Source organism: Sebastes umbrosus, chromosome 11 (genome assembly GCF_015220745.1).
Source record: "Sebastes umbrosus isolate fSebUmb1 chromosome 11, fSebUmb1.pri, whole genome shotgun sequence".
NCBI lineage: Eukaryota > Metazoa > Chordata > Actinopteri > Perciformes > Sebastidae > Sebastes > Sebastes umbrosus.
In genome coordinates, this window is record NC_051279.1 from 13,485,494 (window position 1) to 13,503,511 (window position 18,018).

General features: G+C 42.0%; 1 protein-coding gene across 4 annotated transcripts in view; it reads right to left on the reverse strand.

The window, feature by feature from the left end:
• Positions 1-18,018, reverse strand: part of ddr1 (discoidin domain receptor tyrosine kinase 1) — a 47,809-nt gene that overhangs the window by 11,399 nt on the left and 18,392 nt on the right. For 3 of the 4 annotated variants that reach the window (XM_037783495.1, XM_037783496.1, XM_037783493.1), the window contains exons 3-12: positions 17,868-17,970; positions 14,117-14,192; positions 12,553-12,705; positions 11,601-11,748; positions 9,407-9,509; positions 8,514-8,700; positions 5,348-5,594; positions 3,050-3,202; positions 2,334-2,390; positions 500-666 (exon numbers count right to left, since the gene is read on the reverse strand). In XM_037783495.1, coding sequence (XP_037639423.1) covers positions 500-666; positions 2,334-2,390; positions 3,050-3,202; positions 5,348-5,594; positions 8,514-8,700; positions 9,407-9,509; positions 11,601-11,748; positions 12,553-12,705; positions 14,117-14,192; positions 17,868-17,970 — 1,394 coding nt within the window. The remainder of the gene's footprint in view (positions 1-499; positions 667-2,333; positions 2,391-3,049; positions 3,203-5,347; positions 5,595-8,513; positions 8,701-9,406; positions 9,510-11,600; positions 11,749-12,552; positions 12,706-14,116; positions 14,193-17,867; positions 17,971-18,018) is intronic. The other variant, XM_037783494.1, reaches the window with a different exon arrangement.

Consider the following 18,018-nt stretch of genomic DNA (forward strand, 5'->3'; position numbering starts at 1 on the left):
AAACAGTTCAGCCTAATCACACAAGTAAACATTGTCTCACTTTGGCTTATTCATTCTGTATAAAGTAGTTACACTGAAGGCTGTTAACAGGAAGAACTATGTATTATCCAGAGTAACCGGGACATTGTTTCTGGAAAAGCAAGTAGATGTAGAGCTTTGAGTAACACAAACTCAATTACATTTACCTCCATTGTATGTGGTGGTAACAGAAATCTCAGAGAAACAAAAGTTTTTCATGTCAAAACGTTACGCCCCATCTCTTGAATCGTGCCGCCACACTACCAGAATGCATTGCACGGCTGATTACATAGACAATGAATGGGAAGCGTGGAAAGGACGAATCCTGTGGACACGTACCATGACATATAAAGACAGACAACCATTCTCCCTCACATTTATACTCACGGGCAATTTAGAGTAAAAAATTAACCTAGCCTGCATGTTTTTTGACTGCTGGAAGAACAAAAACATTGCATGTGTGACCTCAATGTTGACTCACCTTGCCCAGTATCTTTTTCCAGTACTGCCTCCACAGAATGACAGCTATCACAGCCAGCAGCAGGAGGATGATGCCCACCAGGCAGCCAATCAGAATAGCCGTATTACTGCTGTCATCCTTGGCTACAGGAAGCCCCGGCCTCGGAGTGCCGGAACCAAATTCTGCATCTAAAGGAGGAAAAACATAGGCGGAAATGTTAGGTGTTTGCATGTGTATAAGTTTGATTGTCTGGTGTTATTTGTAGGTTTGATGTATTGATGTGTATAGATTAATATGCAACTCTGTCTATTTCTCTGTGTGTACGACATGTTGGTATGAGTTAATGCACTGTTCAGTCTGTGAGCAATTAGCTGCTCTTAGCGCAGTCACGCACTCACTGGGGGTCGCACACACCAACATAGTTTCATCAGGCTTATTAAACATCTGATGGGGATCATCTGTGTTTGTATGCACCCAGTACGCCCACTCATACCACAGGGCTTCTCACTGCCCGCTGCTTTGAGAACAGAATGTGAAAACTGTTTCGCATCAGCTTTGCAGTTAAATATTAATCAGAATCATACATTTATTTTTTCTCCCTTGACGGTCAAATGCGTCATGCGATTTGAATGAGGGATGGAACTATACGAAACTCTTAAAACAACAGAATAAGTGTACATATAGCGTTTATTTTTCTGGCAGAAAAGCGCTTCATCCACAGTGACGACGCCAGCGCCTTTCTGAAAAATTCAGAAATTTTCAACAAGAAGCGCTCGGAGTGGCTGCACGAAAAAGTCAAAGCACTCTGAAAACAGACACTGTAGGGCAGCAACTAACGATAACTTTCATTGTTGATTAATCTGTTAATTATTTTCTTGATTATTCGATTAGTTTTTTGGTCTACAAATGTCAGAAAATGGTGAAAAATGTGGAGCAGTGTTTCCCAAAGCCCAAGATGACGTCCTCAAATGTCTTGTTTTGTCCACAACTCAAATATATTCAGTTTACTGTCATAGAGGAGTAAAGGAACCAGAAAATATTCACATTTAAGAAGCTGGAATCAGAGAATTTTTACTTTTTTTCTTAAAATATTACTAATTACTGTGAAAAATATTTGCCGATTAATTAATAGTTGACAACCAATTGATTAATCGTTGCAGCTCTAACGCTGAGTGCAGAGCTTTCTTTCTAAGCACCCACATGCGGCCGTATACAATTGAAAAAAAATGCTGGCACTCAGAAAAAAACACCATATGGACACTCAGCCCAAAGAACAGGCACACATACTATATATGATGCTTTTATGTGTAAACATAAATATACACCTGCAAGCACACACACATTTACACGGCAAAGATTTATACACCACATTGTCATAGGAGAAAACAACCCACTTTCCTTCTTTCTCTCCCCCTGTCAGTTCAACACCATGTGGGTAATAAATAAACCCAAACAAAGCCGTTCAACCACAGCCAGTAACGAGGACAAAGCAGCATACCCGCCACAGAAAACCATTTCCAGTTTTTTAAAAAGCCTGTTATTGTTTAGCTGTGTAGAACAGCGTCGGTTCCCCGAGAAAAACATGCAGTTTGTGAGACCACAGGAAGCCAGGTTGTTATTGTACATAAATGTAATGTACTATATTTCTGTTAGTGTTTTTCCTACAGCTGTATATCTTCAAACCCAGGGGACAGAGCCCAGTGCCAAAGCCTGCCCCTGAAATCCCTCCTCCATTATACTTCATACTCTCTGCTGAGCAGTTTAAGATGCTGGAGGAGGGCCAGAGCGGATGGAGTTAGCTCCCGTCCCTGGGCTCATCCGCTCTGTCTTATTGTTTTTTTTTTTGCTCTCTCACCTGACAGCGTCCAGTTACCAGTGGTGTCCATCATGAAGGAGGTGGTGGTAGGGGGTTCTGGAGGAGCGGAGGATGGACAAAGGAGGAATGTGAGAGAAAAGAGGTGGTGAAGACTCAGAGGAGGGTGATGAGGAGAGGAAATCAGGATTCTGGCTCATTTGGCTTTTCATCGGTGTAAATCAAAATCTTTTAATGCTCACACCAACTTTTTAAAAGCCATTTGAGATGATGCAAAACTTTAGAATTTCAAATTAAAACATTTGACCTTTAATTTTAAGCCAGATTTCTCCTGCCCTTTAAGTGCAATGAAATCTGTAATATAAGCGTCCGGCGTTGACTCCAGGTCAAGCAAGTATTTGGCTCAAAGCCAAAGCCAAAAAGATTTCAGAGCTCGTGATAAAGAGGGAGGCTAGCCAGACATGGGCCTCCTTTGGCACTGCCTGCCTTTGGCTCTGCTTTGGACACATGGCTTAGACACACTGCCGGCATGCTCACACTCATCACAACTGCAGAGAAAGAGACGGGCACAGAGGCTAGAGGTGATGAGGGAGAGCTCAGGGGAATTAGAGAGCAGAAATGTGGATGAAGCAGCATGGGGGGTGATGAAAAAGGGACAACTGGGAAAGAATGGTTGTTGGAACGATAGTAAATACAAGAAGATGTGGGGGGTGAGGAGCAGGGGGATAAAGACGAAGAGGAGGAACCGCGGGACTCACCAGACGGGCCGGCTGTGGTGTTGGAGGAGCTGTGGCTCAACGTGGGAGAGGAGGACGTCTGGTTAACGGGAGGAGGAGAGGAACTGGTGGTGGGAATCTTGGGAGGATTAGTAGGAAATGCATCAATCTCTGTGACATCTTTCTCAAACGGCTCTGGATAGGGAGGAAAAGAGAAAGAGAGGGGAGAGACAATTTAATGAAAATGAATCATGTTTAATATGTTTAGGGAGTTTTAATTTGGCACACCACAGCATCTGGTTGTTGGGAACTGGTGGTTGTGTTCACAGCTGGATGTGTTTCCAGACAAAACATCTCAGTTGATTATGTTAATGATGTTGTTTTTGAATTGGAACTGATGCATACCGTATTGACTAATCTGAATGATTGTGCATTGACAAACGGTTACCATGGCAACCCTACATTAACTGGTCAACTAACCATCGGCTTTAAAAGCCAACATCTGTGTTAGAGCTAAAACTAATCAAATCATCGATTCGTTTTCAACTATTAAATCAATGACCAACTATTTTGCTAATCGATTAATCGGTTTGAGTAATTTTTAAAGAAAAAAAAGTCTCAATTCTCAGATTGCAGCTTCTTGAATGTGAATATTTTCTGTTTTTTATTAGTGCTGCAACTAATTAATTATTTTCATTGTTGATTAATCTGTCGATTGTTTTCCCTATTAATCGTTTAGTTGTTTGGTCTATAAAATGTCCACAACTCAAAGATATTCAGTTTACTGTCATAGAGGAGTAAAGAAACCAGAAAATATTCACATTTGAGAACCTTGAATCTGAGAATTGTGACTTTCTTTTCTTTAAAAATGACTCAAACTCAGGCAGACAGTTGAGTCGGTGCAATTGTGTGACCACGTTCTGGTACCAGAGGACCAAATGTGACTCAGCTCTGTCTCATATAAGAAGATTAAACTGCAAGATTTAGTAGTTTTGGTGGTGTGGACTCCAGTTTGCAGCCGTAACGCCGACTTTCTGTCCGTGTCTAGGGCTGTGTGTTGATAAGAATCTGGCGAAATGATATGCATCATGATACAGGGGGAAGGATTCAATATAATACGATATATTGCGATACTGTAAGCAAGGCAATATATTGCAATTTTTTAAATCTAATTTAAGGAAAACTGTCATAGCAAAAAAGGACAAACCGCCATAAGTATAAAATCTGAGTAAAAAGTTTACTTTTTTATGCAATCAGAACAGTGGGATCTGCATTTGCATTTATCTCAGTCCCTGTAACATCCAACAGCATAGCACTACTTTGAGAGGACACATGCACTGAGAGGGCCAATATCTTTCCAAATGAAATTAAGAATTGACTGACTTAATCTTTGAGATAATCTTTGCATGTTAACTGTTAATTAAAAAAAATGGTTAAAAAATAGTGTTTTTGAGAATTGATACAGTTTCCCAAAACATAATATCACAATACTTGACATATTTGACACCCCTACCGATGTCAGGACCTTGAAGCAGACCAGTGTGGCTTCTGCTGCGTGTCATTTATTTCCAGTCTGGCACGAGTCCATCAACCAGACAGGCTAGACCACTGCTGGGTCAAATCATTTTAGCTACCTGAGAACAGTATGATTACTGAGCACTTTGCTGATTCTTATCACGTCAAAACTGACTAAATAGTCCCAGCACCTCGGTAGGAGAGCAGCAGAGGAGTCCTCTATCAGACTTCCAATCAGATAAATAAATCCTGTCTGCAGGAGATATCGAAACGTGGGTCTGTTTCAGCCTGTAAACAGGTAGATAATGAAGATCAGACAACGGATAGAGGGCTGCAGGGATTTGCACACTTTCTGATAAACTTTAAAATTAATCAGGAGGGTATAAAGAATAACTGATACAGCGGTTCACCCTTCTAATGTTTTTTTTGTAGAGCACAACAGCGTTATATTTCTGTTGCCTTGACTGTAAAAAAGTCTGCTACTGGAAATCAATTGAAAGCACACAGCAAGGATTTCGTTCTGAATGTGATTCTGTCACAGTAAGTGAAGAAACAAATCTAGCTCGCCACATGTCGGAGTTTCACTTGCCTTTTACTTTGAGCATTTTAAGAATGCCGATTGGACTTCCACCCATAGTACAATAATCCTTTTCAGGTATCTCCTATCCTGTTGCGGTTGCCTATATTTAGTTATTGTTTAGGAAAAGCCAGACGTAGTTGCTAGGATATGTGTGACACAAGTTCAAAGCCTCTATAGAAGAAAAAACTGCCTTTCAAAGCCTTAGAAACACATATCTCACATATGAAAAAAACCTGCTTCAATACCAGAGAGGAAGGATATCTCGCTGATGAGTAGCCAGCGGTCAGCGAAGTAGAATTTGCAGCGGAGGATCTGAGCCGGCCGGCCGCCCAGCGGGAGGGAGATGGGTCGTGAGGAGGGGTCCTTCAGATCCTCAAGGGGCACCGGCAGAGTGAGTTCAGGGGACCAGGGCTGGAGGATGCCAGGCTTAAAGAGACACTCTACTTTGCTGAAAACTCGCACACCCTGAGTGTGGCGGTTGTTACTGTGCACCTAGAGGGGGGAAGGAAGAGACGGGAATAGAAAGAAGACAGATGAAGAGATGCAAGTTAGACAATCCTTTAATTATTATCTACACACCTGAATTAGTTCAACCCTCGTGCAAACATCTGACAAACTCAGGGAAAAGCGTGGCCTTAATCATTCATTATGCGCGGAGAGGCACAGAGAGATTTAGTTAACACATAAAATTAATGACACATTCTCATCCTGTTCAACCGTAATTGCTTTGGCACGACTTAAGTGCGGAGCAGGACTACAAATTAACAACGTTAGAACACAGGAGGGGAAAAGAAAGGATGTAGGGAAAGAAAGTGTATGACAGATGGCGGAGGGCAGATGATATATCTCTCTGTTTTTACAAGCAGGGAAATGCCAAAGAGAGGAGAATCCATAAAAGCTGATCTAATATATGAGGCGTCATTGTGGCTGGAAGAAGGAAGAGGAGCTTGAGGAGAAGAGAGAGGGACGTGGAGGAAGATGGGAGGGTGTTTAAATGAGCGAGCGAGAGGTCAAGACTATAGATTTGAGAGATAAAAAAGTAAGCAGGAGACGGTGGGAGGTTGTGTTCCTCTAGGAGAGAAGGGCTGCTCTGACAGGTTAGCTATTAACCTCACACTTACTGCGAGGCCAGCCACTCTAACCTAATCCACATGTTAATAGACACACACACGAGACGCAGGAAGAACAGCTGCACCAGATGCTGAGTTGACGTGTAACCGAGTCTATCTGGAAGGGGACAGAATGGGGGGTGGAGGTTTGTATTGCATGTTGGTGGTAGTGCTGGGGGTCTAATAAGTCAACAGAACCAAAGTAATTCACTACTCCTTTAGGGGAAATAGTTCCAATGAACCGCACAAAGCTTAATTTGAGAGCACAACACTGCATTCATTATGTTTCGCTTGTTTCATCATAAATCTAACCTACATTCATAAGTTCCCTCAGATCTTTTTTTTGTTTCGTCTTCCACATGAGCTTACAAAGAAATGATTTACATGAAGTCCCAGAGGACAGAACTGGATCTTTTCAAAGATCCAACGTGTCCCCAGTGTGTTAAAGGTCCTGTAGGAAGTGCAGGTTATGACTAACAACAGGTCAAAGAGCAGATTTCCCTTTGGGGGAGTGATTAGGTGCAGGTTAAGGAACTACAGAAACAAGTCGAGCCAGAATTAGGTTCAGGTTCCCGCTCGTTATTTATTTGACCTGTGTGTCTGACATATCCGCTCTGCCAGGCCAGCATAATGGTGTACGTCAGCTGAGGTTAGTGAGGGGAAAACCACTGGGGAAAAGGCAGGAAAAGCCTAGGAAAAACACAAGGAATACCGCTGGGAAACATTTTAAAAAGGTAACTGAGAAACACTAGAATAATAATGAATATGTGGAGAAAAAAAGCTGAGAGAGAACATTCAGAAATTTTGGATCGCAGTCAAAACCAAACCTCTAAAAGAAGAGAACTTGTCACTTCATAACACTGACTGGGGATTCATGCTGTTCAATATGCACATGTATAGGGTGAATCCCACCCAAACCGACATTCCAACGAGACAACACAGTTATAACTCAAACTGGGTTGCTTCATATTATCACCATCCCCCCCGTTGCTCCACTAGCTAACCCCAAAAGCCACACAGACGCACAAACAAACTGTGATGCAACTCGGTGGCACCCAGAAAGCCGAGCACAGACGCGCTGTCCCATGATAAACAATGGCACATTAAAACTAATTAAATGGCTGCAGAGCTATTCCAGTCAAGATGCTGCTCTCTGGTGCGATGGCAGACACATAACTCTGCTGCTGGAGTTCGTTTTAGAGGTCGGACTGGTTGGAGCTGCAGGGATTGCTACGGAGTTTCATCAGATGAAAAAAAGAAACAATCAGCTTAATGTCCTGCAACAATCACAATGACATGCTTGTCTTGTGCTAATGGAGGTAATTAATTAACTAAATACTTGCATACTTGTCTTCATGTAACACAAGGGAATTATTTATGGGATCTCATTTTAAAACATTAAGGAGTTATAAAAGGTTAAATAAAATCAGTTTTACTTCTTTAATATGCAGATTTATGCATTAATTGAACTTACAAGTTATGCGTCTTAACCACTGTATATAAAGATGGATGACATGACAGTTCCCTTAAAGTGAAGCCAAAACATCTGGATCGCTCCCTGGTGGCTGGCTGCAGTAAAGGTCATAAATCGCACCCCCTCCATGTTAGTGGATGGAACATGGACCAAACTAAAAAGTACACGTCAAATACATTTTCCCCAAAGATGCTTTCTGTCATTTTATGTAGTTCTTACCACGCTGATGTATGTTCAAGTGTTCATTTCTCTGACAAGTTTGGTTTTAATTAGTTATTTGATGCCATAAAAAGGGGTGAGCTGTCATGATTGACAGCTGCTCTGAGTGAAGTAGTCGCAGAACCGGAGGCTCGGGAGTTGTACGAGAGAGGAAGTACAGTGGGAGGAAGTAGAGACGCGTTGTCCATCTATATTTGCAGTCTATTGTCTTAACCACTAGGCCACAGGGAGGCCCTATATACTGTTCTTTAGTCATTGTAGCACAGACAAAGAGATTCCAATGGGATAACAATGTCCTGCATAATGATGTTCATTTACACACAACACAAGGAATACACCATCATCAGATCTAATACGGAATGAGATGAGACTGTGGCCTGTGGACGAACTGAGCTGCGGTGCCTTGTAATCCACATTAAAGCATGTTTTAGAAAGATCCCTGAGGACAAAGACAGGAAATCTGGGCTTTTAGCCTCAACGACGTCTCTGATTTACAGGCAGGTCCATGCTGTCTGAGATTCCAGCGGGGTAACAAAGACCTGAATAACCCTCTCACATTAATTTACAGACAACAGCACATGCACCATGAAACAAACTTTCACTGCCTACCTGCATGTTGAGGAAGACACGTGGCTTCTCAAAATGGAACTCAATATCCACGCTGCCTTGCCCGAGGGCTTCCCGGCTCCAGCCCAGGTAATCGTACCCGGGCCACACCCTCAGCTCTTTAGTTTGTATGAAGTCGTCTCCTCCCAGGACGCCGTCACACAGCTGACCCAGGCCTCCAAACTGCGTCCTGCACACAACACAACACTGTACGGGTTACAAATGCAGGAATAGTGCTGGATGCTGTGGACCATCTGTCACTTTCTATTTACAAATGTCTTCATGTACTGGCATGTAATGATTCATAAATAAGCATATATACATAGATGTACATGCAAATAATCTCGCACGCACAAACTACACACATCTGCTACAAATAAATCTGGATTACATCAAACATGTTAACTCACCCGCTAGCAAAACATTTCAGCCCCATTACCTACACAGCCCAGGCAAGTGTGGACTCCCACCAATGCATAGTTCACCCTTCCTTTGCTCCCTGCCAAAACATTACGGCCAGGAAACGCGCCTCAAATCCCTGAACAACTAAAACAAAATAATGTCATTCCCTTTCAATTAGGCGGACACCAGAATAAACTTTCAAGAAAAGAGTTGGCTGACAGCCCACTTCAGTGCTAACAGATGTGAGATGTGACGGGAGAAGGTTTTGGTATTCCACTGATCACTCCAAGTTGTTGACCGTAAATGTTTATTGTGATCATATTTTCAAAAGCAGTGTTGCAATTTACACCCAAGGCCGCATCTGTTTCATCATGCATTTCCATGAAAACGAAATCCAAAGAAGCAGTTTATGGGAAAGTATGGAGATGAGATACTTATTCATACATAGAAATTGAAATGCGGTAAAATCGCCTAAAGCATTCTGAATATCTTACCCTTGCTCCGTGCTCCCATCGTAGGTGGAGTCGTTTAGATACACAGGCATGCCAGATAGGTGCATGACGTGACCCACTGGAGCTGTGTAAGCCTTCAACCCATCTGAGTGACAGAGAAATATGTACAAATATTCAACTGTCATGTGATTGTTGTAACAAAACGTTTTCTATTTAGGAGACAGACTTGCACAAGCTGCATGTGAAACTTTATACTTCCATCATGTGCAGCTACACGTTTTACTGAGCCAACATTAAACAGTAATCACTGCCGCAGGGGAAACGGCTACAGATGGTTTTTAAGTAGTAAAACAAACGGAGAGGTCCGCTGCTCAGGACCGCTCAGTCCCAGCCACCATTAACTGGTGAAACAAGCCTCTCCGCTCCAATATACAGCTAATCAGCCCGCTCTCTGAGAGCAGAGGTGACGTCAGCAGCACGCACTGCAGCCCGCTGCTCTGCTACCCATAATAAACAACGCTTCACATAGGATTTAAAGTATGTGTGCAGTATGCTCTGCTTGCACATAAATTAGTGTCTGTGGATGTGATTCTGCACTTAGATGTGTGTTTCATCTGTGTGTGAGAGAGCGTGGGTCCAAACTGAACGTAAAACAATAAATACAGGAAAGACACTGTGCCGCCGTAACATCTGATACGGGATCAAGGTTATCACGGTTTTGAATTTGCAATTTGTTTTTATTTCATTTTAGTTTCGACTTTTCAATTTAATTTTCGCTTAGTTTCAATTAGTTTTCAGAATGTGTTTAATTATTTTTGGCTAGTTTCAGTTTTTCAGAAAGTTAACTACAAAGACCTAAGGATGTCAACAAGGAACCATGTCACAAGGATACATGTCATACTAGCTTCTCGAGAAGGAGGCAAAATAACTCCAAACTAACATTAAGTTTTGGCAATGGCCATTTTCAAAGCGGTCCCTTGACCTCTGACCTCAATATATGTGAATGTAAATGGGTTCTATGGGTACCCACGAGTCTCCCCTTTACAGACATGCCCACTTTATGATAATCACATGCAGTTTGGGGCAAGTCATAGTCAAGTCAGCACACTGACACACTGACAGCTGTTGTTGCCTGTTGGGCTGCAGTTTGCCATGTTATGATTTGACCAAATTTGTTATGCTAAATGCAGTACCTGTGAGGGTTTGTTAGGGCCAGGTAAAATGTCCTAGAAGTATGTAGCTGTATACATACATGGTTAGAGAACTGTGTAGGAATGGCCAAAATGTTTCATGTTTAATCTTTGCTCTACTTTAGTGTCCGATGTGAAGCAATTGCAGCATAGCGCCGTCTCCTGGAAGGTCCAGTCTGTTCGGTTTCTATGGTTCAAGAGTCGACGGAAATTCATATTGGCTTTTTTTCGATAGTGATATAGTTAAAAAAAATAAAAAACTGAAATTAATTTACATTCATTTTTATTTTATTTTATTCGTTTTTTACCCAGGCAATATTGTTTCAGCTTAGTTTTAGTTTTTCTTAAAGGATACAGTTTTTATCTTTTAAGAAATATATAGTTAACTGAAAACATTTTTCACTGCCTATTTTTGTTTTAGTTTACTATAATAACCCTGTACGGGATGAGATGAGAGGCAGAATATGCGTAAAACTTGACAATCTGTAAATCCTGTATAATCTCTGGCTTGTGGGTGAACTGAGATGCACCGAAGCATATTTTAGAAAGATGGTCTCCCCGCAGACACAGACTGGGAACTGGGGGCTTTTGGCCTGTGACAGCTCTGATTTACTATGTTGATGCTGTCTGAGGGATGTGGATGGGGCAGGAGAGGAGGTGAGTCGGTCATAAATACTCAGCTAGTCAGCGTTGTGCTTCGGGAAACATGGAGACCAATACGATTTATCACTGTGTGGCTTCTTTTATCCGGCAAAACCTCAGTGGAGCGGTTAATGTGATGCAATGCCTCAAATCAATGCATGGGACGTATGGTGAAAACATGCGCTCGTAATCATTACCATAGAACAAATCCCTCTTTTACCATTTCAGTAAATCTATGATAGTGAACTCCGTCACCATATGAAATGTGATCTGATTTATCAACGCCTGGGGGGCATGCCTCAGAATACACAGACCAAATGAATATCTAAGTAACCACAAAAACAGGGACATTTTGTATCTCTGTAGTCTCTTGGCGTCTCGCTCGCCTCCACACAAACACTTACCGTTCCACACACAACCGTAGAGCTCCACCCGAAGGCACACACTCATGACCCGGTCAGCCAGCGGGTAGAAGCGCACCATGCGGGCCACTATGGGAGGGCCCAAGTCTTTCAGCACAACATCATAGGTGTTCTTATTCCCTGACACCGCCTGAGGGAGAGAGATACAAAGATTCAATCCCATGGTTGCATGGCTCGTCTCCCCTGTTATCTGTGGGGTTGAATCAATCTCCCCTCAGGGCTGTGACTTCTTATTCAGTGTGTGTGTTCATATCCTATTAATCTAAGGAGAGCTCAAATGAACTGACTTTTGCATTAATACACAAAGGTGTAAAGAAGGATTGATTTCAGAGCGAGAGCCTCTGGCAGTTTTTGTCCGAGCAGCCTACACTCAAAGATTGGCTTGTAATCTTTGAATATTTGTTGCTTGGTAATGTTCTGAAATAATAACTAAGAATAAATATGATTCCTTCTCTGAAACATTAGCTGTTGGAGGTCTACATTCCCATGCTCTCAAGTAGTACAAAACACAGTGCAGAACTTATCACCAAAGAAAATATTGGACATTTACCAAACATAGCAAGATGCATTTATCTGCTCAAGGTAAGCCATTCATTGCATAGTGTTGAAAGCTGAAGGCTGCTTTTGCCTGAACAGAAAAGTTACAAGACCAAATTTAGCAGGCTCAATGCCAAACCACTACACTTGCCAATAAATAATAAATAAATCAAATGCAGATGAATAATACAGCCTGCTGTGTTTAACATGACATTCATATTAAGCAGCAACGGCACACTGAGCTGTTTCCTATCAATAATGGAGCGTCAACTGAATGTTCTCTGATTCCTCTAAAGCTCACTTAACAACATTCAAATTGTCTTCATTAGTGTCGACATGAAAGGGACAGTGGGCTCCAGCTCTGTTGTAATGAACATATCAAAAAGACCCGGCTTACTTCCTGGCTCCAGCGGTCTTTCCAGGTGATCCATTTCACTCCGTCTCGGGAATAGCGGAGCCGATAACTGCGGGCAAACTCCTGCCCGTGCCCGTCGGCGTGACGACCCTGAGTACCAACCAGAGCCAGGAAGTGGAGTTTGTGCAGGTCTACCTGCAGGAGACAGGAAAGACATTATCAAAACACTCGCTAAAATATAGACGGATTGAGATAAAGCAATGAGATTGAGTAAACATATGCAGCTGGATGTGTTACACTTCTAAATGTTGGGTAGATTTAAAGGAGTAGGTTGACATTATGGGAAATACGCTTGTCACGGTGCTAACCCTGTGCCTTATAAGAGTAGGTTGCACTCGGGCCAGATACATTCTAGTTTCTGGAGCTCTATTTTATATTCCATCCTACCGCCACAATAGATCTGAAGTCCTGGTTGTGTTGCTATGTTGTGTAGCCTGCGAACCTGCTAAAGTGAGAGCTTCCATTAGGTTTTACTCTGTGTGTTCCAATACCCATACTACCATACTATTTAGTATGCCAGAAAAAGATTTAGTATGTCCCAATACATAATATGTCAAATGCAGTATGTCAAAAAATACCAGGATGTCCTACCACATCCGGTCGCATGTTGCAGTATGCAAGCCAGCATGCTTTTCTGACTATTCTGACCCACAATCCTCTGTGCAGCAGATATATGAGCAAGAGGGTCAAAGTTCAAGGTGCAATGTTATGAAGTAGTATGTCCCAATTGTATGCATACTTCATGCAACAGTAAGTCCTTTGTATTGGCAGGCGCAGTATGTGCTAATAGCAAAAAGAAAATTTTGAACGTAGCCATAGTAGAGGAACTCAGACTGTACCATTTTGAGTAGATTATGGGGAGTGTCATTGTTTCAGGGAAAAATATTTTTAAGTAACCCAAACAACTTATATGATTAATATTTAACTTAATTGATTATGCACTGACTTTGTTTTGTCTGTAGGAGGAGTTTCCTGTTTAAAAGCAGTAGAAGCTCCTCAAGGGGAGGCAACTGTTGAAGTTAAAGTTGTTTCAGTTCAGGTGCAGACCTGCTGGCTGCTTGCTGCTGGCTGCCCATTAGCCATGGGCCTAGCCTAACTTTTCTTTTGTTGACCTCTGGATCTCCTTATGTGCTGCTGAAAAGAGCATCATCCTGTCCAGTCTTTATGCTAAGCTAAACTAACCACTTTCTGGCTGTAGCTTTATATTTAGTGGGCAGATAGACAGACAGCGGTATCAATCTTCTCATCTAACTCTCAGCGAGAGAGCCAATAAGTGTACTTCCTAAAAAAACACACTTTACTTAAGTGCCTAACAAATCATCATAGCTGTTCTGAAAATTACTCTAAAGCACGACCTTAAGTGAATCAAAGCATTTATTAAAGCATCACTGGATTAATGTACTACTATTAATATAGTCTCAACATCAGCTTCATAATCCTAAAATAACAGCTGACAACAATGAAATGTTATTCTTTCAAAAACAATACAATGATTGTACTGAGAACTACCTCCGAATGTAAGAGTGGAGTAAACTGAGTATCAGACCTGAAGGTACTCTGATCCGCCGGGGAAAACGGCTTCTTTAGGACACCACGCTCCATCCCCCTCTCCGGTACTCAACCTGCGAGAAACAGAGGCTTATTAATGTTGGATAGCAAAATGAGAAAAAAAATGTTGAAATAAAAACTGAAAAGTTTGTGAAATCCCAGTCCCACACCCAAACATTCACATGCAGAGATACAAGCACACCCACAACAAGACAGACTACATCAAAACCCACAGCGCCGGCTGCAGCAGAGACGCAACTGAGAATTCAATACAAACAGTCCGACCGTCCTCTACCACCACACTTATTGATTCAACAGCAGCCAAACATTCACAGATAAATGGGGCAACGATGTCTGAAAGAGAGAAAAAAAAAATGTAGCTAAAGGCGCACAGCGGGCAGCAGAGAGAGAGACAGCGGGAATGTACACATGAAGAGATGAAAAGAGATGAAACGAAAATTACTGGCTCGTCAAACATCACAACAAGATGTGGGACGTCAGGACGAATCTTTACTCACAGCGCCGTGACCACACACATGCACCACTAAAAGATTTTCACACTGTGTGACCTTCCTCAATCCAGCCTAAGAAGAAAAGTCCATACGGCCACCACATACTGACCACATCGAGACCGCAAACTTGGCTTGGTGTATGTGTGACGTCGGGATCAATCCGTACGAGGAGCTTTGGAACACACGCCAGGCCACAACCGCGCTCTGACCACTGTGGGGCTTCTCTCAAAATGAAAGCTGCTGCTGAGACCGCCAAAACAAATCACTATATCAACTCGGTCACACTGTGGCAGTGGCAGTGGCGCTAGTATTTCAATCAGTCCCCTCGGTGGGTGAGATCATGCAGCCGGAAACCGCGAGATGATATCAACACATTAGTGCTCCGCAGAGTGTCCTGTGACGGGAGGAGAGGATGAGGGGGGAGAGGAAGAGGAATGTGACCGGGCAGGGTTCAGTCCGCCGAGCACCAGCCAGCAGGATTAACATTACAGGACGCTGTTCTGCCAAGTACCTCATTTCTCTCCTGTTTCTTTCTGTCTTTTGCTTCCTACCTAAATACCAGCAAACAATTCACCCTTTTCCCCTCGTTCTCAATTCTCTTTTTCCCTCCAACCTCTTTCTGATATATTTCACTTCCTTAGAGTAATAACAGCCATGAAGAAAAATACCTACCAGCTCCGCATCCTTCCCTTAACCTAACACCTTCGACTCAAATCCTGTTTTCAAATTAATTTCTCTGCAGCTTTCAGCGCACCATCGCAGTGATCCACCTTTCACTTGTTTTATTTTTTTTCCTATGTCCGCTGTTTTCTCTTTCTCTCTCAGTGTCTCCCCGATGACTCTTAAAAAAGAGCTCGGGCTAATAATCATTTCCACATGGTTAGACACTCAGCCAAGAGACCCAGCCCTTTACAGAGCAATGAACACACAATCCCCCGAATGCATGGCTTTAGCATGTTACAGGCCTAACTTGTCTCTCTCATGAATCTGACCTCACTGCCAGACAGACATGGTGGTAATATAATTACCCAGTGGGTTTTTACAGAGACACACACTATCATCTTCTATCATAATCTAATAGACCTCGGACAAATTACTTAAGCGTGCTGCCAACAGACTGAAAAAAGCACGCAGACAAACACATCAGTCCACAGTGACATGTGATCCTGCACTAGAATATGTTATTCCAGTAGAGATACTGTTACTTGACTTAACGTTTACTCAAGTACAAGATCACTTGCCTGAAGTACAGAAATGTATGTACAATAGAAGTTCTTGTGAAGAACCACTCTGACTAAAAGTTTCTAGTCACATGAAATGGCCAAAGTGACATCCTGACCTTGGCACACGCATCACAACTGGTGAACAAGTCTATATTTTCTGGGTCTCTAGCGCCCCGTACAAGATTGCATAAATTGAGCCCGTCATTGTGGTTTCACCTACATGTATGAAATTTGGTAGGCATACGTAACATGTTGAGACGTACAAAGAAGCCTCTTGGAGGTATACTGTAAACCCAACAGGAAGTCAGTTATTTTGAATTTCATGTAGGGATGCACCGATACAGACACCGGATAGGATATCGTGCCGATACTGACTCAAATCGCTGGATTAGGTATCGGTGACAATGGGGCCGATCTATTCAATTCAATTTTATGTTTATATACTATATACATTACAGTATATAGTGGAATTTTAATTCCTGTTTAAGTTTTGACCACTTTGTTGCTGCATTAAAAAGGTTTACACTTGAATCGTAATTCCTGTTAATTGTGAGGATTTTTTCGTCAAGTTGCTGATGTACAATTTATTATTTTATTTTAACATTTTGTTTTACAAAGTTAGAAAAGCAATATTGAAGTCAAGTCTGATGTTGCCTTACACATAAAATAATGACCCCAGTCACTTCCACACAGTGAGCTCGGGTATTGGGATCTGTATCGGGACTGAAAAAGTCAGATCGGTGCATCCCTAATTTCATGTGCTATGTTAGACTATTTTTTCGCCTTTCACAGGCGCTGTACTTTAACGAACTCCTTAACGATTTAATCAGATCAACTTCAAATTTGATCAGTGCAATCTTAAGACATTTATGATTACTAAAAGTTACTAAAATCTTGAGTTTTCGTGTAACAACGTTGGAAGGAAGTTGTTGTAGCCTCGGCGTACATTTTCCAATCTGCTCCAAATTTCTCATGCATGATAGAGTCCCAGCCTGAGGGAATCAACATGCAAATTTTGGCTCACTGTTTTATTAACACTGATAATGTAGCCTGATAATCAGACCAAATTTGCATTTTGTTACGCATAACATATTCTACTGTATATAAATTGCTGAGCAAATGTGGGCGGTAATTCAGAGGTCTGGGACCAGGTTATTAAATACACCCTATCGAGTACCAACCAACTCAGAGAAACCATGTTTTATTTATGAGAAGCTTTTTAAATTAACTGAAAGGTTTCAAGCCAAATTTAAAGAGCTGTATCTGTGGTTTCGCTTGTTTTAGTCTATTTACTACCAACAACATACCCCTTACATCACAGCTAATCATTTTACAAACCATGATGCTGAGCTTTAGAAATCTGAATGTACTTATTATTACTTTTCCATTGGTTTCCTTTCATCTCTGTATGGAATGAACATCAATTAGCACACTCTTGAAACTTACTTGAGTTGTGTAATAAGTCTGCACTAATTTAGGTCAATGTTACATTCATGGTAATGCAGTTTAATTGCAAACTGATTTGTCTGCACTGCATTATATTTTTGCAACCAGAAGTGACACAAGAGGGTGGAGCTAAGTACAATCGAACGCTGAAGAAGACATTTTTAGGTGACCAAAATGTTATAATTAACTTTCATGAACTGAAAACACACTGTGAAAGGGTTAAAGTTGTACAACGAAAACACGGACAACTCCGTGGTAGCAACCTGTCAATCACAAGGTAGGTAAAGCATCCCCTGCTTTATGGTCTATTTGACTCTAAATGGGACCATAATTTACTAAATGAACATCATGCTGTATTGAAGAACACTTGAAACTAGCGATTGAGACCATAAACTCATGTTTACAATGTTTACTGAGGTAATAAATCAAGTGAGAAGTAGGCTCATTTTACTGGCTATTAGAATGAATGCACTTCCGCATTGGCTTCACTTTTCAGACCCGGAGGTTGCGCACTGGGTGGGAGCGATGTAATTAGTAACTTTCTACCCCGCACACACACATTTCCTACCTTCCATGTTTGGCCTCAGTGGAGTCTGACCAGGCGCTGGAGGCGGTGATGTCAGAGTCTGGGATGGTTCCATCCTCCATCCCCAGGGCGTAACGACACTGTGCTGCAGGGGAAAGATTGAGGAAAAGAGAGAGGAGAGAAAATGAGAGAG